Source organism: Lepisosteus platostomus, chromosome 7, assembly GCF_059453375.1.
Source record: "Lepisosteus platostomus isolate fLepPlt1 chromosome 7, fLepPlt1.hap1, whole genome shotgun sequence".
NCBI lineage: Eukaryota > Metazoa > Chordata > Actinopteri > Semionotiformes > Lepisosteidae > Lepisosteus > Lepisosteus platostomus.
The window spans coordinates 3,699,275-3,725,387 of record NC_142617.1 but is presented as its reverse complement, the minus strand read 5'-3'; the positions used below and the strand labels follow the sequence as shown (position 1 = coordinate 3,725,387).

Genomic DNA, 26,113 nt, shown 5'->3' with positions numbered 1-26,113 from the left:
TTGATTGTAGGAGACGGTGATAATGAAAGGTGTCTCTCTCTCTCAGGTAACTGAATGTCAGGGAGTGGTTCTAGAGAACAGGAACTTAAACTGTCAAACGTACATTAACACTTAAATATTCCAGATAAGTTAATATCCTTGGGACATACACTAAAAGCCATTTCTGTTCAAATAAACCCCCCAAAAATAAAACATTTTCACGGATATATTCTGTGAAGCAGCCAGCTCAAAAGACAAAATGTCAGAGCAAGCTGAAGTTTGCTCCTCACCATAAAGCTAAATAATCTTTATTGTACATCTAAAATCTTAAATACTGTTACATTCCGCCTTTTGATATGAGGAAAATCTCTGGTTTGTTTCTAATGAAAGCACCTAAAGTTAAAAAAAAATACACTACCTACAGAAAACACTTGTGCTATCTAGAAATAGGGAATTTGGTCCTTAGAGTTGCAATGCTGACACAAAGCAATGCCACCAAAATATATACATATATTAATTTTGATGTTAAGCTGCTCTTTTAGTGAAACACTGTAGCAATGCTAGATTAAATTTTTGTTAGGCATCAGGAAAGAATCTGATAATTCTATTAATAAATAGGGTACTGTTTTTTTTTCCAATACAAATGATCATTTAGCAGTAACGTAACTATAGCATCGTGGCTGAAGTTGTCACGGACGTCCAAAGGGACTAACCGTGGGGAGCAGGAGAGCGGAAAAAGACCCATATGCGTAGCGGCGAGACGGGAAAAAGGCCCGGGCTCATAATGCAAAGAGTCAGGAATGCCGTATAGAAACCTAGGCCCTCAGGGAGCGGACGTGGGGCGCCCTGGTGCTAGGCGGGTCTCAGGACATCCGAACATCAATGCTGAGCGAGGAAAGAGTGCAAGACCCGGAAATATATAGCCCAAGGGAAAGAGAGGGACAGGAAGGACAGCAGACCGGAAACTAGAGACAGGACAGAGAAGGAGCGCCCTCTGGCTACAGAGGGCGTGACAGAAGTGAGGCCAGGATTGTGGCTACATGTAAGGTCTCCATTTTGGATCTGAACGTGGATTGATAAAGTCCAGGTTCATAAAGTATTGTTGTGTGTGTGGTTGTCATTGTCTCTTCCTCCCTATGAAAGAACACAAAACAGTAACACACTGCCTAAGCCAACTGACCTGCCTGTGCAACCACAACAGACAGGGGAGCAGAGAGAAACAACAGCGAGGAATACGAGCAAAGCTCAACAACGAGCTGGACCTTTTTCATTAAACTACCGGGGGAACGCCGTGGGAATTTCATAACGGGAGCTTTTGGCAGGAAGGGAACACAGAACAAGATTCAGCACGATAAAACAATTGCACATCGCAGGTCTATCTGGGAGATGGCCTGCCTATCCAGTGCGCTCCATTTGCACGATGAACTAGAAACCACTTCGAAAAGCTACCACTACCGCTAAACGCTGCCATAAAAAAAAACAAAGAGGAAAACAAAACACATAGAACATATTTTACACAACAACAGCATCTGCAAAGGTAAACATAATGTGCAAAGCTTGTTCGGGAACTAAAAAATGGGGGAAAGGGTTATTCAAAGAATCACTAATTTAAAATCAACCTTAGGCAGAGTAACAAATAATTCTGCTACATTTACAATCCTCTAAACGTTATAACACACTATACTCTTTTACTGATAATATGCATGGTTAAAAATATTTTTCATTTTTAAAGAAATAGTAATTTGGTCTACAGTAGTTGAATAAACACAAGTATTAAACTACAGTGTTCTAATAGTGTTTAGGTTGAGCGGTGAACTTCATGTGCGGGACTTCAGCAGTTCTATTCTCTGTAGGTTCTATGGACATGAACCGGTTTTGTTTTGGACAACTTCGAGCATTAATGAAACTGAAATTACTGACACTAAGTGGAAATAATAAATTATGCTTTTTATTCAAGCACCTCCTAACCTATACATTTTGTACAAGATGATATTTGTATATATTGTATTTCTGTAGGGGGATTTCAAAGTGTTAATAGTCCAGTGACTTTATTTACAGTGTTGTATACTGGACTGTGGCAACAGCATGCAGATACAACACAAAGCTGCTCCCAATAGACAGAGGATTTGGCCAAAGGAAAGCCAAGACAAGCAGGCAAAATGATGCTTCATCTTTGGGTCACAGAGTGCTTCCTCAGCAGACAGTTTGGAAGTGCTGCTCTTGTAATGCTAAAAATTCATTATGGCCATACTTGTCTCAAGAGAGGAGAAGTCTCCACCGCAGGGAGGAGAAAACGAAACATGAAAATGGTTAGTGTTTTATCAAAGACCCCTCACTGTTTCTGAATACAGCTGTATTTCTGCAACATTCAATTCCCATAGTTGCACCACGGGCAAGTGTGAATTCACTTTGCACCAACACATCTTTCTCTCCAGGTTGAGTGCTCTTCCTACTGAATCCAAGAAGGTTTGTTTGAAACAGGAAGCTGACTTTTCGCAAGACTGGACGTTACCCTGCCCCCTCACGTTTCTCCCCACAGTGAGCAAAACCAGCAGCACTGCAGGTGCCTCTCCTCTTATCAGTGCAGTACAAAAGTAGAAAAAGTCCTCTAGGCAGCTTGTTATTGCAGGGATTCTACCCTCCAAATGCCAGAGAAAAAAGCAACAACAAAAAAAATAGGAAAAAGAACACCAAAACTCTAGGAACTAGGAACTCTAGGCAGTCTGTTGTAATAAGGAAAACACCAGAAACAAAATCAGGTAAGGTACATGTATCACAACTTGAAATAACATTACAGGTTTGACAGCACGTCAGCAGAACACCTAGTCTGGTCTTATTTTCTTACTGTAAAAACAAGACTTTTAACTTCGCTTCAGTGTTTAGGAATTCAGAATAACAGGAAGTAGAACATCGTCATCTTTCAGCTTGAATGACTGATGAGATATTTTAGCATTTGGACATAAAACTGTTAGTACACCTTTGAATATTTGCAAATATAAATTGTGCCTGTAAAAAATGCTACCTGTTCTTTGTGTATATATTAGGTGAAAGATTTGATACTAAAACATCAAATTGAATTTCCTAAGAATGTATCTCTCAACAAGGGAAATATATTACTATGGAGTCCATTTTCATATAAAGTATGTTCATGTGAAAATAATGGCTTTTTAAAGGTGTTGCAGAGCACCGTGGTTTGTACAGGCTGCAACACTGACCCATCAAACAATTTTATTGTGAATGAACTCCTTTCAATTCAAAATTTAAACAATGAAGGCAATATTGATACACAAAGATAATGTGAACAGAATTCCACTTACTAATACTCAATGGGTATAGCCCAGTACGTGTTTCAAATCAACTTTTTCTTAAAAAATCTGAAAAGCTACCAGGCACTCACAGCTTTGTGATAGTTTTTGGCATTTAATAAATTGTGATTGCACCATTAAATTCTGAAAAAAAGACACAGATTACTCAGTCTTGTTTGTCCTATCGCTGTCAATTTTTAAATCATCATCGGTTGTGGAGCTTGACGCTTAGGATGGATGAGAGTGGACCAGGCTAAGTATTTCAGTTATCATAATTCTAAATGCCAGAACACATCTGGAAAGGGAAGCCGTAAAAGAATAATCGAAACGTGGTTCAGCGTTAGTTTCTTTCCTGACGCATCAATGTCCTTCAGAAATGAATAATTCCAGTTACTCAGGGTCAGCCCCTCTTTTCCCTGACTCTTTGCTGTTTGTCATGTCATCTCCCAGAGCCTTGGACAAGAGTTAGAGTCTAGATTAAAAGGGAAACAAACCTTCTAATACGCACATCCAAATGATAAAAAAGTTGAGTCTTACATTTGCTGTTCGCCATGTAACAAGTTGCAATTTCTTACAGCCTAACCTTTGAGCATGCTGGCATTCTCTGTTGGTTTACTGCTGCAGTTTGTATAGGTGTTAAAGTTCTAAATGCAGGAATAACGTATTTTTCTACAGATCTGTTTCACACTTTCAGGGTCATGAAGATGTTGGTTGATCAGGGTATCTGTGTTCTTTTACAATACTGTGGACCCTACACAATAGTTTCTCTCGGTTGATTTGAAAGAAGAAAAAAAAAGTCGGACTGTGGAAATTGTCTTTAAAATGAAATCTATATTTCATTTAATTTCTAATATTGCAGTTAAAGTTTTTTTTGTTCACAGTGCTTACCTGCGGAGTAACTGAAGTGTGGCCTTCTTAATCAATTGACAAATGGTTTGGCAATCCTGCTGGATGTGAAGGCAACTGCTGTACTTATCTTTAGATGTATCGTTAGCAGAAAAGTGAACAGCGGAACACAAACTGGAGGGCACAAGTGGAAACTACAGGGAAGTGAATTTCAAACCAACAACTGGAGGCACTTTTTTACCCCAAAAAAGGGTGATGGGAGTGTGGAACAAGCTTGCGAGCCCTGATGTTGAAGCTGGTGCCCTGGCTGCTGTCGGGAAACAGCTGGAGGAGATCCTGGGATCAATGAGCAATTGACTTCATGGCCACCTCACGTTTGTAACTTATCTTATGTTCTTATGATATTAAGACACGGGTTCTGCCTGCTTCCCTTGCTGTCTAATTTCTTAAGGCTGACATTGATCCCACTAAGTTGTTTAAAAAGAAGCTACAAAAAGAAGCCCCTTTATATATTACAGCCCATAAACCTAACAGTTTAAAATGACAGAAATTCCAACCTTTCATAAAGTGATCATACGCATCTCTTAACTGCTGTAAGCTGGGATTTGTTTTCAGTTTTCATGAAAGAAACTCCAGATAAAATACTTTCTTGCAGAGAAAAGCGATATTGTTTAAGATGAACCGTGTAACTTATATTCCCATGAAAGGCAAGGGGAGGGACTGAGAACTGGAGCATGTGGAGAGCCCAAACTGGGCAAGACTTGCAAAGCCCATTATGAGCCTCATCCTAGTGAGAATGGATAAAAACGAAATGGACATTATTTTTGTGATGATACGGCCTCTAAAAGATTATGCTGCTCTTAAATGACAGCAAAATGCCAGTTCAGAATACTTAGTGGAAGGTTATTTTGGGCAATTTATTTGCTTTATTGATTGAGTGGCTGTGATTTATGGTTTGAGTTATGAGTTCAGGAAAATTATCTGAAAGTTTTATAGCTATTGTGCATCACAGTTAGATGGATATTTCACTAATTAAAGCTTAATTAAGTTGTATGTCCCTGATGAGAACAGCTGTAATGATTACTGTGTATCTACACACTCACAAGTGATAAACCTGTGCAAATTAAAATCGCAGTGAAGACAGAAATTTCAGATAACCAGAAAAAAACCTACAAAGAACATTTATCGGGAATTCCAAAATCATGTTATTTTGTTTGATATTGTTTGTTGGAAAAAAAAGCACATTTATAAAATACACAGTTCACATGTTAAAACATGTGCTCCTGGAACTATATCAAATATTTATGAATCTGATGTTTAATGATTTTTTTGGCCCAAACAGCTTTCTTTCTCCAGCTCAACAGTATGCTGCAGCATGTCTTTATTTCCTCCATTCCAGACCATGCCTCTACAACACAGACCAGGAGCAGAGCTCAGTTTCAGATTGCCACAGAACATGTTCTGGAAACTAATGAAAAGGTGAGAAACAAAGAACTTAAGAAGCTCGCCCATGTGATCAGCAGCTTCTTATGAAATGGTGGCATGTACAGTACTAGCACTTGAGACCTAGGTGGACGGATCACTCCAGCACTCAGATCATGATGGAGGATTTTTAAACTGTGCTCATCCCTTTAGTTCTATCACAGAGAGAGTAGGCCAATAACTATGGGAGACCTGAAACATAATGGCCATTGTGGAAGAGCACAATGCAACATACAGTAGCAGTGATGTTTGAATTATGTCTAAGGGCCTTCCAATGGATTACACAGGTTAACTTAAGCAGCATGCCTGAATTTAGCTGGCCATAGGCTGCTTTAAAAAGACAGATTATACACAATGCAATAAAGTACTGTGTATTAAAGTTGATCACACAGATTCACTTTCAGTAAGCGAGTAGATAGATTAAACTTCTTTCTTTGGATTTAAGTTTATGTACTATGCTCTCCTCCACTCTTTCTTCTATGACAGCTAAGACCACACACAAAATAAACTCTTGTTAAGTGGCTAAAGATCCAATTCATCCCAGCACAGCATTATCTGAATTGGGTAATCTTCTGGGAGCTTTAGGTTGGTTAATACAAGCCAAAATTTAACACTGACAATCTCACCCGTTGTTTGGATCAGAGCTTATTTTGCTAGCGATAAAAAAAAGTTGCACAGGCCCATTCCATGTTGAAGAACAATCTGGTGGTGATGAAGCTGATGGAACTGCGTTGAGCCAATAAAGTATTTTCAAGGTGTAACATTGTTGCTAGCAGACAAAGGAAGTAACATTTTGAATAAGCTTTCACTTTAGTGTACCCATACAAAACATTCCTGTACCACTTCCACTGGTCTACTGACAGCATGGTAACAAAGCGTTTTGAAAGAAGAAAAAGCTTTGGGTGTATATGATTTAACATATTTGTCATATTACCTTTGTAAAAGGAAGAAATATTTTAATAGTAATTCCAGTTTCTGGTGTATGAATAAAATATATTGTACGTTTTATTTTATAACAGCTCCTATTGAAGGTCATTCAAGACGTATTCCTTTTAACAACCAGCAGTGCCTATCTTGGTTTGATTATTGGAAAAAATGGAATGAGAAGTTGAAGACAACAGCTGATACGTTTTTAGCGTAATAGAAAAAAGCTTTTCTATTGCATTTTTCAGCAATTTCCTTGTTAAAGTCCAGCTCCTGCTATGTATGCATGTCCCAGGACACCATAACATCTTTTGTACATCTTTCCCCCCTGCCTGGGCACAGCCTCTACAGTAGCTATTAATACTGATCTGAATCAGTGCTGTTGCTTCAATTTGCAAAACCGAAATCTTTTGTACATGCTATAAAGTTCAATTAAGGAACATCACAGCCAAACAATTACAATTTAATTAGATTTAAACTAAAGTCAAAACTTGGGTTGTAGACTTAAATGGTGCTCTTATCCACATTAGACAGCCAAGAGCCATAACCTCTCAATAGTGAGATGGAGTGCGCTGAAGAATTGTACACTTTTTTGGCAACTTATCAAACCAGATGCTTACATCTTACAGACTGGGGTTATTATGGTTACAGAGCTCTGAAAATGTGAGCAAGTGTTGCTGTAAGAACTTGTAGGTAAAATACTTAATGTCATTATGCAAATACATTAGGTAGATGGGTGAGATATAGAGAATAATGTGTACTTTTGAAACACAGTCTGAAGAGCTCATGTTTAAACATGTAATGGCCCTTAAGCAAAATATTTAAATCTGGCCTAATGACATCAGGGGCACAGATCCATGAATGATTGCTATAAATAAGGAAACTCATCCCCGGTTGATAAAAAGATGCTCAAACTGACAGTTGTGTCTGATAGCTTATGAAAAGAGTTTAAAATCCTGTGATCCATAATGAGCTGAAGACCAGAACCCTTTTTATGTACTGTATCACGCTCAACGAGCTTTCAGAATCTCTGTAACACTGTATTCACTGTTTGTCACATCTGAATGGACTCTATTCACCTCTGTTGGATAAAATTCCAGCTACAGACTAACATCTATTTAGTCAGGAAAAATGAAATTAAAAAAGAATGAGCCATTAGACTTTTATCTGGGTTAAAGAACGGCTACCTGCTCACCAATTGTACACCTTGTCGATGGACTGTAGCCTCTATAAGCGACTACTAAAGAGGAATCTTAATTTATAGGGAGTCTTGTGTGATTCATCTAAAATTCTTAATACACCCAATTCAAACATTACTTTTAAGACACACACATGGTACATTGGGATCACAAGCAAACAAACCCACAGAGAGGGCAGCGGGCTTTGTGAGGAATGAGGCATTGGTATCTTTAAGGATCGTGGGATTGCTAGAAGATAACAAGGATACCCCGGCACCCAGCAAAAACTCCAAACCACCAGGGAAGGGTTTTAAAACAAGCTCAAGCTCAATAATTAAAAGATATGACTTTCAGAAAGGAAAGCTAACTGTGACTTTTCTAGCTGCATGAAATAAAACACAAAGAAACAAACATTGTCCTTTTAAAACTGTGAAAACCTTTAAATACCAAAAATGTATTGATACTAAACATGCTAATTGTTGTTTATTTGATTTAGCTAAGTGAGTTTTATGATTGTTGTATTTTTATTTAATCTGTATACATATAAAGAAGAGACCTCTTGAGTATTTAAGAGTTTTAAATTTGTATGAACTGAAGATTAGCAAAGTTAATCCTATCCCTATGACATTTAAAAAAATAAATCAAAAGTTGCCAACACTTTTTAAAGTTATACTGTACATTACATCACACGTTTAAACTGCATGTTAAAAATGATGATACTTTTGCAAAATGACTGCTCTGGAAAAACATACATCAACATATTTCTGTAAAGATGCAGTTCAGAAGTAGGCACTTAATAGGCATGTCTCCAGTACCCTCCAGTACTACACTTTAAGTGTGTGAAATGAGAAACTTTCAACCACCTTTTTCACTACAGAGAACAGAAAACCTTTCAGAAAATAATGAAAATTCAATCTTCTGCATTCGTGTTCAAAATCTACTTCATACAAGACATTTAAAAAGATTTGCATTTGAAAGTACAGAAAAAGATTGTCATACAAGTATAAAAAAAACAAAATAAATCCCTCTCTGATTCTGTTCTCTAGATAAAAAATCTGAGATGGTTGAAAGAGCTCTAGTACCATTGCCTGTTATAAACTGTACTCTCCTCAAAACGTTCTGTATTTTTAATTCTTTATTGGATAACTATGAATTCCTGTATTACTGAAGCAAAGGCTAAGTGCAGTATTGAAAACAAAATGCTAAAATGTGTATTGAGGAGGCAAAAAAAAGTACAGAATATGGCCCTAGACTAAACAAAGATACTTACAAAACTGTTTTAAATCAAGATTAACTTTCGGTCGAAACAGAAAGCTAGGCAGAAATGCAAGTCTAACTAGGGCTTGCTTCTCAGCCATGCCTCAAAACAATCTTAGCACAAGCAACTGTGATTTCTGTTTGTATTTCGAGACATCTGGGATATTATAATATCACACTATGTGCTGTACTTTCAGCACATAAAATAGAATTCTTGTAGTAGATGTTAGCCTCTGGCCATTTCTTTAACAATTATTTTGAAACTCAGAATTCTTCTCTCTTCCCATTTGATCTGAGGTGCCAGAGTTAAGCACGCTGCTGGGTAGAAGCCTCAAGATTTTCCTATTATGGCTTTGTGACTGTATTTAACATTTTACTTAGCACCGTCTGGTTATTTAAGGATGAATCCGACTTTGCCAAAAACAGGATTTCAATCTGCAGCACACGAAACATTCCATTCTGAAAGGCACCACACATCATCTCCTCTGACGTCTTTCTTCAGCTTCTGCACCGAGAACAGTACTGACAAGTCTTATGTTTCTTTTAATGCAGAATAGTTCAGGATCACCTCACTTCCAGTTCTTATAGAATTTATTTCCACGATGCACCAAGAGCTCAAGTGCTCTTGGTAGGTTCTTCGGATACGGAAACTCGGAAGAGAAAAAGTAGATCATACCCAGAAGAGGACTGTACAGACTCAGAAAGCATCCATGTCTCGTACTCACTACACGCCAATGTTTGGACAGACTGAAAAGAAGGTTGTAGTAACTATAAGAAAAACTAAAACCAGAATAAAAACCCATAAGCAAGTGGCTTCAATGCAGAGCACAAAATGCATACACGATTAATGAAATTCTGTAGTCTGTACATAAGTTGTATAGTGTAAGTGAATAAAATTATGCATGCCAAGTTAATGTCATGGTTAAAATATCAGAAGCAGACAGGGTTGCAAGCTAAATTCACAAAAGTACTGAAGGAATAGAAGTGACTGCTGATATAAAACTGGATGCTTTATAGTTACAGTATCTGTGTCCAAGCATGTGCTTCAAGGGCTACGGAAACCAAGGGAGATTTAATTGAATCCAATGCATCTTCCTGCCCTGCTGCTCTTAGGGCAGCAGCAAAGAGCAGCAGGAAGGATCAGCACGGCCACAGATCAGGTCGCGCTCTGATCTTCGGACACCTTAGCAGACATGGTGAACTCTGCTCTGCTCTGATCTTCTGTGAAAAAGAAGATGCGCAGCTCCACTGTTGCAAGAGTGTCACTGCAAGGATCAAGCCTCTCAGCAAAGCTCTCCTTTGGCTCTCTCCTTCACGTGTAGTCTTGAGCTATATACTCCCCTAGTCAGGTGAAAGTTAGAGATGAGCCTTAAGCACAAGTCACTTGCATCCGGTGGAACTCAGTTTAGTGCCACTTACATACTGTATCTAGTTTTGCAAACCCCAGATAAATCGTAAGGCAGCTATTTTTCGAAGGAAAATATATACAGAAAAATTAATGAGATTAGACTGACACAACATTTGCTGAGCTAATGAAAACAATGCCAAGCAGTTTTAGAGCGAAATGATTCAGAGCAAGAGCAATAAATACACAATGTGCTTCACTTTGAAAAATCACTACACTCCAATTCTGTTCCTTCACAGGCTCTTGTATACACTGAAGCTATGGTAAAACAGAAATATAAATTATACGTACAGGATAGTACTGAAGAGACTGTGGGTGTTTGATTATACTCAGCTTCAGAAATAGCTTGTGACTATGTTGAGAATGCCTATTTAAAAAAAGCACAAAGGAGAAGCACATATAGACTGCAACTGCACCGCTGTCATCAGATCAAGCTCCCTCATATGACCTGCAAGACAGCACCTTGTCTTCTGCTAAGGCTGACTACTAAGATGGAGGTGTGACAGAAACAAACCTCACCACAGAGCCCCCCCAAAACTGCAGCACAAGCTATGTGAATGTCTCGCATTTTCCTTAAGATCAAATCACGCATAAAAAAACCACAAGAGGTATTAATTTGGTACAATATTATCAATACCCTCTTATGAAAAGACATGATTAGTAACAAATCAGTACAAGTTCACTTTGTGATGGTGAGACCCAGAATCCAGCAAACAACACAATTGGCTCTGCCTGGAATCCTGCTGACAATTTATCTATGCAACACAATATTAAAAATGTCCATGGGTCTTTTAAGCTTTATGTCATATAATTACTGTACATGCTGTTACATCACCTTTAATTGCAATTCTCTATGTTCAAGATTATTTTGTGCAACAAACATGATTTTGCCAATACTGTACACCACTATCATTTGATATTCTGTAATCCAATGGTGATTACTAATTCTAATTAGGCAATTAAATACTGTTTTCTTGTGTCTCTCTTTGTAAAGTGAACTGCAGGCAATGAAAGGCCCCCACTCCCTCTAGGTTTCTGGTGTGGCTGGCAAGGCCTTTGGAATCTTGATTTTAGGACGGAGGATTAGCAACATGGAGAAGTGCACAAAGTGGGGAAAAAAAACTATTACAGAGCCCACAGTGATTTGGGATAATTAAAATAAAGAATTAATTGTGCTCTATGGGATTTGAACTAATTGGTTTTTCAGGATGAGCTACACAGGCACAAGGATGCCGTACGAAAACTCAGAACGGTTAAATTCGGCCAAGCTTAAAGAGACAGGTAAAGCTCTCTTTGGTTTTCCTAATGGAAGTTCTCGAACAGGAGCAGGCCACCCTTATCCTTGAGTGCCAGGTCCTGCAGGAGGCATCCTGCAATTAGCACCTGATTGAGACCTGGGAATCACAGCTCTGGTGACTTATCATCTTCTGAATTGTTTCAATGAAGTTTTTAGGGGCAGAGATGGAATGAAAACCAGAACCAAACACAGAGCTTAAAGGAAGATCGCTGGGGACCCCTGCTCTAGAATTCGGCATGAAAAACCCCCAGCAGGATTTTTTAAAAAGTGAGGGAGCTACAGCACATGTGCTACCAACGCGTGAAGAGCTTCTGGCCTTACTGTAGGTTCCTAGCAGCCCCGGCAGCAGATCAATACAAACAGGGGCTTCAATTCACTCTTGCAGGATCAAGGACATGACTAACATGTAATATTTCTAAAACAGGATTCAGGATACGGCATCACAGGCTGCACTGCAAGCACGTGAAAATCCTCTGATTAGGGAAGTTGACTTACAAACAGAAATCAACACATGTTTAGTGTTTGACTACTTTTTCTTCCTATTGTCTCACACACGTGACTGAGAGGAGTGTTGTGGCAGGGCTGAAGCATGGCTGGAGCGAGTCCAGCGTCAGTTAATTATCACCGGTTCAGACAAAAGAGTGGATCAAACTCCTCTCTTGGCCAGTCGTAGTTTCTGAGAACTCTTTCATAACCTTTTTATGTTTTATGAGGATGTGCACAAAAACAGAAATGTTGCCCGTTAATTCCCCAAATAATTGGCAAAACTTCGAGAGTGTCAGTTTAACAGCTGCTGAGGGTAACGTGGGTCTGTGAATTCTCCTTGTTTCTCTTAACGACTCAGCCTGCGTTTTAACGGTTTTAAATTTAATTGGGATGAAACAGTGAAAATGAAAACAAAATGCTGTTACAACCCCCCCCAAAGTGTCTTCCTTTAAGAAATTGTTCCACTTGCTGAAATTAATTTTCTTTTGTTGCTTTTCATAAAGGGATACTGACATTTTATATTTTCTATGCAATTTATGTTTTTTCAAATTTGGATTGGAGTTCAATTCTGATTTATTTCCCCCAAAAGCTTTGACTTGATTCCAATTGTTGACACTGGATGTGCCTTTAACTATCATGCCAGTTCATAGCAAGCTTCTCTTCAGCATCAAAAGTTAAACCCAAGCAGAAGTAATATCTTTGGCACGTTTATACCCTTCTTAAAGGTTTCTGATTCAAACTGCACTGAGAACCTTTTGCATGTTTGATAAGGGTTTTCTTTCCATCTATATTCTTTATTATTTTTTGTGTTTCCTTAGAGGAATAGTACCACTGTGTAGTTCAACTTTGGTTAGGGTACGAAAAGGTCTTACGTGGTGTGGTGTCATCACCATAGCCAAAAATTGAAAGAGAAGCTGATTGTGGACAAATACTGAAAACATCCTGCCTAGTGTGGCTTTTGAAATATACATAGTATATGTCTCTCTATGCAACTGAAAATCACCAATGAAATCCCATACTGCAAAACTGTAGCCTCATATCTTCCAGCCTAGTTTGGGCTTTTACCTCTAATAGTAATAATCAAAATGATGTCTTTCCCTGTTGACCCTGTAACCTTCTTGTTGTTTATTAATTACTGTTCTGTGGCAGCTCTGTTCAGCTCTTCACCTCTGAAGACTGGAACTATGCAGGCACCGATTGATTTACATGGTGAAAGGTAAATAAATTCCAGTCAGGGTTGCATAAAAGATTACTCTCTCCTAGGTGTCCACAGAAAGTGGTGATGGACACTCTGTTTCAACAGGTACTGCAGTGGCTTCAACCTTAAGGACATTAAGCGCCAGGGAGATAACACACATCTCTAGGAATGATACATGATAAAGTAGGACTTTGGACAAAAGCTCATCTACTGTACATTACTGAAAAGGGCAGCCTCTGTAGCATGAGAGCAGCAGAGCTTCCCCTAAAAAACCTCTGCCTCTGAAACTGGACCACTCTTGCAAAGAGGATACTCTCTGTTCCTCCAGGCAATGAGGATCACAGTTTTATTGCCCTTGCAGTTATTTGTTACCCTTGTGAAAACAAGCATGGGACAACTGAAAATTCCAGTTTAGTGATGCAGTATAGTGCCACTACTGAAAAAAAAGAAATAAAGGGTTAAATCAGGGTTAATGCCACAAAGTCTCAAAATGATAACTGATTCCAAAGCTTAACGTCTTGGTCAATGCTTTCTCTCTGCATTCTAAGCTATCCATTTTAAGCTGTCTGCTTTCTCGATAACTCAGTGTCACCGATGTTCAACGCACCACCCTCCTATGTCTTGACACTGTGGCTGGTAGCCTTTGCATAAGAAGTACAGTTACAGCTGAGCATGCAAGAAAAAGATTCTAATCCAATCGGGATTTTGTTATCCTGATCCTTTAGAGCCACACCAAAAGTTCAGCAGGGAGTATATAAGAGAACTGTGCAGAAACCTTAAAATAAAATATCTAGGACAATACATGCTCACTGCCCCATGGCGAAGTAGTGTGGAGTTCTGGGTCGGATTTCTGCTCCTGTACTGCATTTTGGAAGAAAAGCCTAGCAGTACAGAGGAACCTGTCCACAACTTAAAGGATCACTAAGTTCATGCTCTGACAAATGGATTAAATGTATTAATATTTTCCAGCAAGTACTGTAAGCCTAAAGTAAATTGTACTAAAATATACAACTATGAAAGAATGGTTTTAAACAGCAGTTATAACCGTACAAGCATCAGCAAATTTTTGTTTATAAAGATGTTTTGTTTCCAAGAACAGAGTGAAGCATATATGAAAAATCTCTTTACGTACTGTATACAACATTTGTTTTCTTCTGTGCACGGCAACAACTGTTGTTAGAGGGAATATACTGCTGAAAAGAATAAATTAAAAGATAAAAAATATACAAAACGGTACAGATTTAAATTAATATGCCTGCTCATGAACACTGCTCATGTAAATACATAGCAACAGAACTAATAAAAAGCAAAAAACATTGATTAATGAAAAAAGAAAAGGCTTCTCTAACACAGTGACCCCTAAACCTTTGTATCATCTAAAACTTTTTTGTCCTCTATAACTACAATAACTCTGGTATCAGTAGTGCACTTATTGGTTTAAGCAGTGCAACGTATATGCAAGGAAATAATGCAGTCCTCTTCTTGAGTGTTGAGAAAGATATTTAGAGATTCTCTTAGAAAAATCCATAGAACTTCAGGTTTTTGAGTAAAACAATTCAGCACAGACATTTGAAGTAAATGTGCAAATTATCACTTTTAGTCTACTATATTACTGTATAAAATGAGACTAAATCTAGCAAGTCTCACTGTTTGCTGTCTTTCTATCCCCATTCACTATAACAGCTGTGAGCTGATTCAAGGAACATGAGCAAAACCTTTTCGACTACAGGTGCAGGCAGTGGTATACCTCAGTATAACTACTCCTTGGCCTGACAAAGTCTCTCTCACACACACCAGCCACCAATATCAGAGCAGAGCTACTTGTGACACTGAAACATAACCCTTTTACCTACTCCCTATCCATTTCTCACACCATATGTGTGGTTATTATGGCCTGGGAATGTACTGTAATAGTTTCAAATTCATCTACAAGCGTAGTTTATTAGTCAAATGACTTGGAAAACTTTGGGGTTTTTTTCCTTGTGTCTTGTGTAACATCTGTTATTTCCTGTCAGAAAAAGTATGGACTTCCTGTTTGAGTCACCAGGTGGTGCTAAAGTATCAGAAGTAGTGCATTTCAGTTTGAGCCACCTGTTGGCACTGAAGTGGCAGTCTCATGATTTTGCTGACAGAACATACAGAGATTTTCAAGGTACAAGGCCATGGTAGGAGACAAATGAGAAAATAAAGTCCCAAAAACTATGCATCTTTAAACTATTCCAATCTACAGACGTGATCTTAATTCTTGGTAAACCTTTCAAAAATCATAATAATCATAAAAAAATGTTGATTGGAAACAGCAGCTGATAACAGTCTGAAGCAAAGAAAGTAAAAATGAGCAGCAATCAAAACTGACAGCATGCTAGGCAGCATACACAAGTCTAATGCTGTCACAACCACAAACTTCAAAATAATAAAAATATAAACCAAAACAAGAACATTTCTGTTTCTTTTTAAACTCACATTTTCTAACTGGAAGAGGTCAAAGGGCAAACAGCCTTAACAGTCTTCTAAGGTATTAGTGGCAGTGTATGCAAATTAAACAAGAAAAAAGAATCCTTAATCTTAAATGTTTGCTCAAATACTGTTGTACAAAACAAATCTCTGGTTCGTAAACGTTACTTGAACCATCAAAACGCATGGAGAAAAAAATATCATTCCTTTACCCATTCTTAAGTAGTAACATTTTATCACAATTAAGAAATTGTCTTGTACCTAACGACAGCTGCTTTTTCATCCCTCCATAACCGTTACAATAAATAATAACCCAGTGTCATAATGATAACTCTCCTTTTCTTATCCTATATATAAAAGGCAAACTTGTGACCACCATTATGTCAGAATGAAAACAAAGTACAAACCAGGTACTTTTCAAAAGAGGCCTGTATACCACAGTTAGCATGGACACTCATAGTGTCCAAGACGGTCTTAATGGGAACATCTACTTTTTAAAATTTCTCTGTATGCATGTGTGTTTGCTTTTTAGAGATAGTAGGCCTTTCTGTAGTGTTCAACACATAAACCAGTATTAGAAGAAAGCATACATTTAGAGGCCTGTAGTAAGGATCCAACCAGTGGACCGTTAGCAAACTACATAGCCTTAAGGCCACCATCTTTGTTTTCTTTAAGAATACCAAAAAAAAAAGTATCTCGTCTCTGGGAAACTTAATGTGCCAGTGTCTATACTCTTCATGCCCCAAAATAAGAAAAAAATCTAGTGCCATTTTCTTTTTTATTCTATAGAAGTTTTAAGTTTGTTTTCTTTAAAAAAAAAATTTTTTTTTTTTACTTATCCATCCGAGACATGCATGCGCATGTGGTCGTTGAAATGCTCGATTTGGTCAAACTTGGCCGGGCAGACCGAGCACACGTAGGTGGTCCCCTCCTGGCAGCCCGCCTCGGCGGTGGCTCCCACTCCCACTCCGACTCCGGCTCCGGGCCCCGCGCCGGCTCCTCCGGTCAGGGGCATGGCCGCAGCCACGGCCCCGGCTCCAGGCTCGGGCACGGGGATAGGCACTGGGATGGACACGGGGCCCCCGCCCCCCGCGGCCCCGCCCACCCCCGTGACCCCGCCCCCGGCAGTGACCCCGCCCCCGTTGCCAGTGCTGTGCAGGGTCATGTGTCTCTCCAGCAGGGTTTTGTGGGAGAATTTTTTCTTGCAGACGTAGCACTCATAGGACTTCTCCCCGCGGTGCAGTCGCATGTGGACGTTCAGGGAGCTCTTCTGGGTGAAGCGCTTGTTGCAGATGCTGCACTGGTAGGCCCGGACCCCCGTGTGCGTCACCATGTGTTTTATTAGGTAATCCTTCAAGGAAAAAGAACGCCAGCAGATGCTGCACTGGTGCGGTTTCTCACCTAAACATACACAAAAGTCACATTTATTAGGAAAAAAATCACAAACCACAGGCAGGAGGCCTCTCCCTCTAAACGTGACTGGTCAACACGGACGGTTTCCATGAGCCTTAATCCACTGAAGGAGCCACCCACTGATCTTTGACTCGGGCGCTCTTCCACACATCGCGGATTCACTGACTGGGCCCTGAGCTCATATTTGCACAGCAGCAGCTTGGAGAATATAGTCCAGGGTCAATCTGATAGACACAGATTGCCATCGCTTTATTCAACTGCAAGTACTGAAATACAGGTGTGTGCCATTTTAGGTTTATTCTTTTTGATCCACTCATCGTGTATATATTAGAGAAGTGCTTTCATTCACTTCACGTCCTTTTCTTTCAATTTGCATTTCCTATTATACATGTTCTTTGCCATTCTGTGCTGAAGGTTTGGCTTAGACTTATATTTTCCATCTTGAATAAATGCTTAATCAAAAACAGACTCTGATAGGATTTCTCAAAGTCGATGGTGAGGAAGTTTACAAAGGGGAAGCAGATCAGGCCAGGAATGTCTTGTTGATGAGTCTCTGTATAGGTCAGGGATGAAAACATAACTCCCACTGCACAGCCGCTTGATCCATTTCAGATTTTATGAGTTGCAGCGTAACTAAATATAATTATATAAGGTAGTTGATGTTTTTTAACAGATTTCATAACATTTTCTCCTTAGACATTCGACAGTCCACTTTTGAATTTCAATATTCTCCCTCGAGAAATAAATGTCAAACATATTTCAATATTGGAATGCTGGCTTTCCTGGCCAAAGAATAAAACAATGTATATATTTTGGTAATGAATATTAATTAACTCTTGCTCTGTTCAAAACAGCTGCCAATGGCGGCTAACGTTGACTTTATAGACGCACAAAGCAGAATTATAAATGCCTCTTTAGATGGTTCCACCCCCCTCTGTGTTCTGAAATGGCAGGAGCTAATTAATATCTGTTGGCATAATTCACTGCCGTTGCATTCTCTTAAAATCCAACATAAATCAGAAATGTAGTCCTTGTAAGATTATATATTTACTTTTCTACATCATCAGTAGACAGTAACACACCCCACAGCTTGTAAAGCCTGAAACGGATCAAGCTGCGATGCAACGGGAGTCGAATTTCCCTGCAGCAAGTGGTGAGCAACAGTGCCAGTACCTGTCACATGGCTCTCACAAGTCTTTGCATAAACTAGTATTATTCCCGAAACACTTCGGTGGGATTAAATCAAATGTTTGACCTAGCCTCCAACCACAAATTACAAACCTAGTCTGTAACCCTAAATGATGGGTTTTCACTGGGCAGGAGTAAAAGCCTCTGGGGTAGAGAATTCAGGTTTGTACACTGACTGGATGACTGGATCGAGGTTTTGGCTTCATCCAGCCTGGCATTTCTTTGTAGAAACAAGCAGAGACACTCATAGAACACCCAGTGGCAATACAGTAGGCGATACATTAGAGATCACGTAGTGACAAACCGCGTGTAGGATACAGTTAGGTCCTGTTAGTGCCCATCAGGAAGAAAAACCCTCCTCCATCAGCAAAAACCTGACTTCACACTATTTTCTGCTTGCCTTCTATGATTCTGCTTTGCTACACGAATAACCCTCTTGACAGATGGGAAAAGAAATACTGATACTGAAAGACTTGGTCGCAGATACCGCAGTGTTTCTCTGTATCTAAAGTATTTCTCTGTACTTGCTTTGCCTGATGTCTCTTGACCGTTCTAGATTGGATGAATCTCATCAATATGGATTAGAAGGGACTGGTCTGAATCAAATGTGAAGGGAACATTTGCACAGATCTTATTAATGAATGGCAATGAACTCAGAATGCAAAGTTGATTTCGTCCACAAAGAATAATAATGCATAATGTACTTTTGACTCAGAACCAGTTCGTCAGACATCAGACTCATTTTGGGCACAGAATCTGGCACAGCACAACAGCTATTGTAACATAATTACTATGAGTAAGAAGGAAGAACCAAGCTTATGGAAATTTAGTTTTTGATAAAACTCCACAAGCTACTTTAAAAACATTAAAAGACTGAATCTATGTTTAATGGAAAAATACATTTCCAGCACCTTAGGTCACGAGCTGATGCACAAGGGAGCTGTAAAGACTGATCAGGGCCATCTTGCCCTGATAATGTACAGGATTGCTTCCATTTTGACAAAGCCACTAACAGAATGATGAGAGGTGGCTGCTCTGGAAGGGCTTATATTTTTCCTCTCCTGCTTTACTTTTTTGTGAATGTAATGCAAATCTAAGAACCACCTTTGCTAATTAATAATCAGCATAATTAAAATGATGTACAGTGCCAAGCCGAAGGGTGCCTTAGCGCTCTGTTCAAATGAAAAGAAGATGAACCTTTTGCTGAGCCCAGTATTACAGGCTGAATTGTAATCTTCTGAGGCACCCCTAGCTTCCTCTCAAATTACTATTCCATTGTTCGAAATTTACATCTCCCTGAGCTAAAACAACAGCAAATAAATTGCTGGCTCAGGGATAAGGCATATTAATGTAGCCTGGGGCATTTCTGTGGACAAACGGATGATGGGGTATGCATATTCTGATGAATAAATATTTATCAGTTACAGAAGCTAAAAGAAAAACCCTCTCTGAAGAAGCTATCGAAATGATGAATAATGTGAACAGATTACAATCAGGTAACACGATTGATTTGAACATGAAATCTCGTGATGATTGTCAGTCACAGACAAACTGCTGGGAGCTCGGATAGTTGTTTTAGATCAACAGTGACGAAAATTAAATGTACAGGTGAATATAGTCCTATTTTACTTGTTTTTTTTCTGCCTGATTCTTTGTGGTTGGTATTGAATGGTATTTCCCCCTATTTACTTTAAAACAATAATGCATGTCTTGTTGACTAGATGTGCAAATAGTAACACTTCATAATTAAAGGTTCAATAATAAATGGTAACTTATACTTTATTATTACTTAATAGATCATGAATACAAAGTATCCTGTTAATAGACCAGTTACATTTATATTTATGCATTTTGCAGAGAAAAGTGAGACTACTGTACATAAAGTACAGCCTATGGAATATTTTTACTGCTTTAAAAACAAGATATTACAGTGATCACACAACATAACTGAGGGTTTGATGTTCAAGAGCATCCCTCTCAAAGCACACCTGCAGTGTTTTCATATTACAACACACTACATGAAGACAACATGAGCAGATGTTAGTAACTGTATGTTTAACTAGTATATTAATTGTTAATGTATGATGTATCCTATAACTATGGTGAGTTCATCAAAGGTGAATAAAGGATTTATTACTGCGCCTCATTATAAAGTGTTACAGTGCAAATACATGATCATTTTCCATTCATGTAGATTATTTAAAAAAAGGTAGCCTTTAAAACTATGCTTTGCGTATGAAGGACTATAAACACGATCAGTCAGAATGAGAAGGTTCACAAGGCTTGTTTTTACTGCTGGCAGACTATAGGAAACTAATGTTTTATCCTCACTGCCAGCGGAGAAACTAGGCTCGCTCCATGCAGTGCATGCATCGCTAATGTCTTGAAACAGGCGCGCAGCTACTCACCTGTGTGCACAAACATGTGTTTGACGTAGTTCTGTTTGGCAGTAAAGGTCTTGCTGCAGAGAGTGCACTCGTAGGGCTTCTTCTCGCCCTGGCCGGCCCCCGCGGCCCCCTGCCCCGCCGGCGGCTGCGCCGAGGGCTGCTGGGCCGACAGGGGGGTGGAGAAGGGCGTCAGGCTGGGAGGCGGCACGGCCACAAACTGAGGCTGCTGGCCGCCCAGCGACTGCGGCAGGCTGAACAGGAAGGGCTTGTTGCTGCCCGCCGACTGTGTGGCAAACAGGGTTGGCAGGTAGGTGTTTCCAGCGGTGCCAATGACCTGGGTGTTGCTAGTCAGGGTTAAGGGCATCCTCAGGTTGCTGGTGAGGGCGTCCGGCTGCCGCAAGTAGAGCTGGGTGCTGGGCACAGGCTGCGATATAATGGGGTTCAAGGAAGATTGCAGCACCATCTTCTCGTTGAGAATGGCGACCTCCCCCACCGGCTGGGAGCCCACCGCGTCGCCGTTCACATCGTTCATCTGCTCCGGCGAGGAGTCGTTCACCTCGATGTGCTGGGATTGCTCTCCCAGGAGCTCAGCCGGCTCCGCCTGCATGCCGTCCGGGTTGCCCTCCCTCCCGAAGCCGGCCAGGTACTGCTGCTCCACCGAGTCAGGCTCCGTGCCGATGGAGGAGCTCACCCCCGAGTCGAAGCTCTCCCCCTTGGGCTCGCTCTCCGTACCCTCCGCCTGATCCGTGTCCTCGTTGCACTCCTCGGACTCGTTGCGCTCGAGGCCCTGCATCCGGTCCTGACCGTAGCAGTTGTAGTCGTCTTCCACCTCCTGCTTGATGTGCACGCTGCCCGTCTGGATGCGGACGGGCCGCGGCTGTTTCCGGCAGTGGGTGGTCTCGGGGGTGGAGAGGAACCTCTCCATCTGCTGTGTTCTCTCGTGGATGCGGGTGATCCAGGCCGGGTCCTGCACGTGCTGATCTTTCTGGAGTGACAGAGCCGAGTCATAGTTGCCCACTATAGCCCCTCCATAGTAGGTGCGCTCTCCTGTACCGTTCTGCAAGGAGATCCCGGAGCAGGTGTACAGAGACGTGTAGATCCGGTCCAGACTTTGCTGGGAGTGGGGCTGCATGTAGCCGGACTCGGCATCGCTGCTGGGCCCCGAGGTGCCAGATTCAGGGGTGCCCCTGGGTGTCTCCTGGCCAGAGTCCCCAGGGATCAGCGGAAAGCCCCGGGTCCCGCTGGAGCCCACGTTCTGCGAGACGATGCGGGTGCATTCGTCAATGACAGTCTTGATCTGCAGGATGCTGGCGGCCGTTAGGATCTGCAAGGCCTCCGACTGAGACACGCGCAGCACCCCGCTGTACATGAAGTCAATCAGCTTCTGGATGGACTGTACTGAGACCACAGAGGGGATCTCGATGTCGCTGTAGCCCAGGAGGAGCTTGTCCTGAAAGAAGGGGCTCCCAGCCGCCAGCACACAGCGGTGGGCGCGCAGCATGCTCCCATGGATCCGAACTGTCACGTCACAGAAGTGGCCGCGGTTGCGCTGCTCATTGAGGGTCTCAAGTACAGAATTGCTGAAGTTGTGAAGGTTGATGCTGTGAATGCGCTCGGTCATCCCCTTGCAACTGAGGTCCCCTGGCGCACACACACAGAAAACAACAACTTAGGTCAGGGACAAGGAAACAGCGGGCTAACAGATTGCATTTATTTTCTAGCTAAAATGTGGATGTGTGGACTTAAAACTGAGAACAGGAGGCACTTCCTTGCCTGACAAGGGTGGTGGGAAGAAGGAAGAAGCTGCCCAGCCATGTTGTTGAAGCCAATACCCTGGCTTCTTTCAAGAAAACTGCTGGACGAGGTCCTGGGATCAATTAGCTACTGTCAAATGGGACAGATGGATTGAATGGCTTCCTCTAAATGTAACATCTCTTATGTTCTTATGGAAAATAAAAATATATACATATGGACATGATGGAAATGAGTGATGGAAGAGAAAGGCAGTTTTCCTTTTGTGCTTAATGCCAGAATGATACTGGCATTAAGAGACTACAGGACAAACATAAAAACAACAAACAAGTCAAAAACCATCTCAGTGGGCACTCAAAATTAATGCTGAAAGGAGCTGGTAGAGCAGTTTAAACATTCAGGTGTTTTTTAGAGATATATCTTAGCCATTTTAAATACATTCTCAATTGTGTTAATGGGCTTTTTTTGCTTTAAACATCACAGTTCCATATCTCTTGAACTCTCTTATTATGCTTTCCTTCCACTGTTAAATTATTTTGATCTGGTTTCAGTCTCTCAGTAATTGTAGCGACTGGAGTTGATTACTTGTGAAGTGCAAATAGATACAGGGCACAACCACGCAGTGTGAAAAAGAAAATGACCTAGGCTAATAAGAACAGATCAAACAGAAAACTAATTAACCAGGGTTGTACTGGTTTAGATGAATGCTGCAAATAAACTTATCTAGGACTTCAGTTATTCTGTAGTTTTTAAATCAGAAAATAAACTAAGGTTTCACCACAATCGGCTTCTGCACACTGTGGTGAGGATACATTTTGAATGATGTGGATTGAAAGCAGGATAAAGTCATGCCGATATTGAATAACCTCTGCAGAGTTTTAAAGTTCCTATAGTTGCAATTTTCACCATTTGTAATCATTAAGGAGGGATGAGTGTTAGTATATGCATAGCATGCACACAGATCAGCCCAGTGAATCAGCAGCTCACATACAGTACCGTACAGTGCAGCATAAATATGGTGAGTTTCATACAATTATCATACATGCACATTTAGCACTGAAAAAGCAATCATACAATTATCCAGCAATAATAACCTGGAATCCTTAGTCATATTAATCAGAATTCAATTTTAGACCTTCCTGAATATGAATTGTGCTTGTCCTGATTTCTGTGCAGATTAGTTGACGTTTATGTCTTTGTAAGACAGTTCTGAGGTGCCGAAGAGACCGCACAGCTGCCCTACTCAAGGAACTATCTCTGCATTATTTTTTTAAAATGGCATTTCATCGTTAAGGGATAATAAGATCAATGGTACTAAAGCTAATTAGAAGAAGAAAAATAGATTTTAAAAACTCCGCAAGACTGTTTCAGGTTAGAAACACACTAATCACCTCTCTTAAGATGTATCTTTTCTTTGTCTTTCTCTGCATTAAAACTTGATGCTACTTCTCCTGAAGTACAAGAACCTGCCTCTTATAATCCATTTAATCTGAAGACATCAATCACTGGCCGACTTCACAGGCTACAGAAGAAAGTAATAAAAAGTGATAATGAAGTGAGGAAGGGCTATTATTTCCTTGAAGATATGTGGTTAAGTACCATTGGCCGGCTGTTAATTAGAGATCCATTCTAATAACTACAGTTTCTTGCATGTGAAAGAGTAGCAACAGGCTACCCTGAAAGAATAGCATAAAAATAAATGTCTCCAAGGCTCTTACAGTTTGCCTTGTGATCAATAATGCAGACCCACGTTTGCCACCTGACTGGGGCAACACAGTCTGGTGACAAAACGCTGTAAGTGCACTTTTCTTAAACCAAAGCCATCTATCAACTTACAGCTCATCCTTCTTGGCAAACCAAAAACAGAAAGCAATACATTTGATATCGATTCCAAGAGCTCTCTGTGCACAAGTAAAACCAGTTGTTTTGTCTCTACCAGTTGATTTGATAAGCTTTATGCTTTATACAGCTTTCTCATCCCCTGGGTATTTTAGAACAAGGAATAACTATAAACTGAAAATATTAGACGTCATCCACCTCCAGGCACATGTGATAATTGAATAATTAGAGGTTTTATTTGCATTTGGAAACAGCAGCTCAACATCTGCTGTAAAGTGAAGGCTTTGAGCTGTCTCTCTAAAGAATGCTGTAATCAGCAAGCCAAAGGTAAGTGCTTAATGTGACAGTGTGAACTGTAAAGGAGGTCTTTTAATTTTTTATCGAATGACAGTCTGAATCAAGACTTACACTTTGCAAGCATGAACAAATAATTATTAATTAACCATCCATGCAAGGGGCATAGGAAATTGCTGTAAGAGGATTCAAAGAAATAGTACTATTTTCCAGGTAATGGTTAAATCACAATTGTGGTCAGTGAATTTCTAATTTGTTTCATTTTTTGTTCAACTTTAATTGACTTAGTTTTTAATTGAACCTTTTCTTGTCTTTTGGTTAATTTCTGGAATTCCAGAAACTATAACAATTAAGCTGCACTAATATCTTTTTAACTCCAGAAATTATGGAGGAATGATCCCAGCTTCCAATCAGACAAATTCTGCTCATACCCGTTCTACGGAAGGGGAGGAAGAGGAGGCCCAGTGGCTGACTGGGCAATTAGCAGGTTGCTGTGAAACGTGGGAACTGAACCTTTCACCCTCCGGTCACATACTCAGACAATATGGGGCGTGCAAAGACAATGGAAAAAGATAAGTGGGAAAAACCCTATTTCAAGACTTTATCAAACAAAACATGACTGTGCATTACATGCATTACATCCCCCAGTGTGCTCCTGTTCTAGGTGGAGGAGGAGAACTGCAAGGTCATGTGGAGATCATTACACCTCCCAGTTGCTGCTTTGCTGTTCTGAGGATTATTTACTTTGAGGATTTATGCATCCATTTCCTCTAGCTTTCTTCTGACTATATCCCCAGGAGCATCTCAGACTAAGCTGGACATCTTTCAAACCATTTGGCATGGTTGCACAGAACCCGTCCCCCGTGTCCAAGGGAAAAAGCAGAGCGGCTTGTCTGACGACACACCCGCACGGAGCACTCCTGACATGAGCCCAGACAGTAGTCAAAGGGCAGTCGAGAGCACGATGGGAGAACTGCAACGTCTCCTCAACATAATTTGAACATGGTTAAAAGCCAGCTTGTAATTTACAAGCCCCGAGAGCTAGGAGGCGCAGTGCCCAGTTAAATGGCTGTTGCTGTGAGTGACCTGAGGACGACAGAGCCAGTGGTCTTCCACCTGGCGTCCGTGAGTGGGCCAGCATATTCGGGGGTGACCTGAGTGAGCAGCGAGCGGCTTGCCCAGCTCTAACTGCAAAATGCTGAGGGGCTTTCCGACGAGAGGCAGCGTTCAGCCGAGAAAGGGCCGGGTTCCTAGGGGCTGGAACGCTGGGAGTGACGGGCCGTCCCCGAGCTGACGAGGCAGAGGAGGTGGTTGAGTGTAAAGCGATCCCGCAGAGGAGGAGGGGAGGGTCGCTGGCTGATATTGAAAAGCACTTGTCCCCAGCGGTTATCCAGTTAGCACATGACCCAGAGCTGACCCATGTCTCTAC

General features: G+C 40.7%; 1 protein-coding gene across 14 annotated transcripts in view; it reads right to left on the bottom strand.

Annotated features, from left to right (window-relative positions):
• Positions 1–9,251: 9,251 nt before the first annotated feature.
• zbtb20 (zinc finger and BTB domain containing 20) overlaps positions 9,252–26,113 on the bottom strand; it is a 138,423-nt gene continuing 121,561 nt past the window's right edge. For all 14 annotated transcript variants that reach the window (XM_088638508.1, XM_088638511.1, XM_088638513.1 and 11 more), the window contains 2 exons: positions 20,821–22,440; positions 9,252–17,212 (listed from right to left, as the gene is read on the bottom strand). In XM_088638508.1, coding sequence (XP_088494634.1) covers positions 16,647–17,212; positions 20,821–22,420 — 2,166 coding nt within the window. In that variant the 5' untranslated portion in view covers positions 22,421–22,440 and the 3' untranslated portion in view covers positions 9,252–16,646. The remainder of the gene's footprint in view (positions 17,213–20,820; positions 22,441–26,113) is intronic.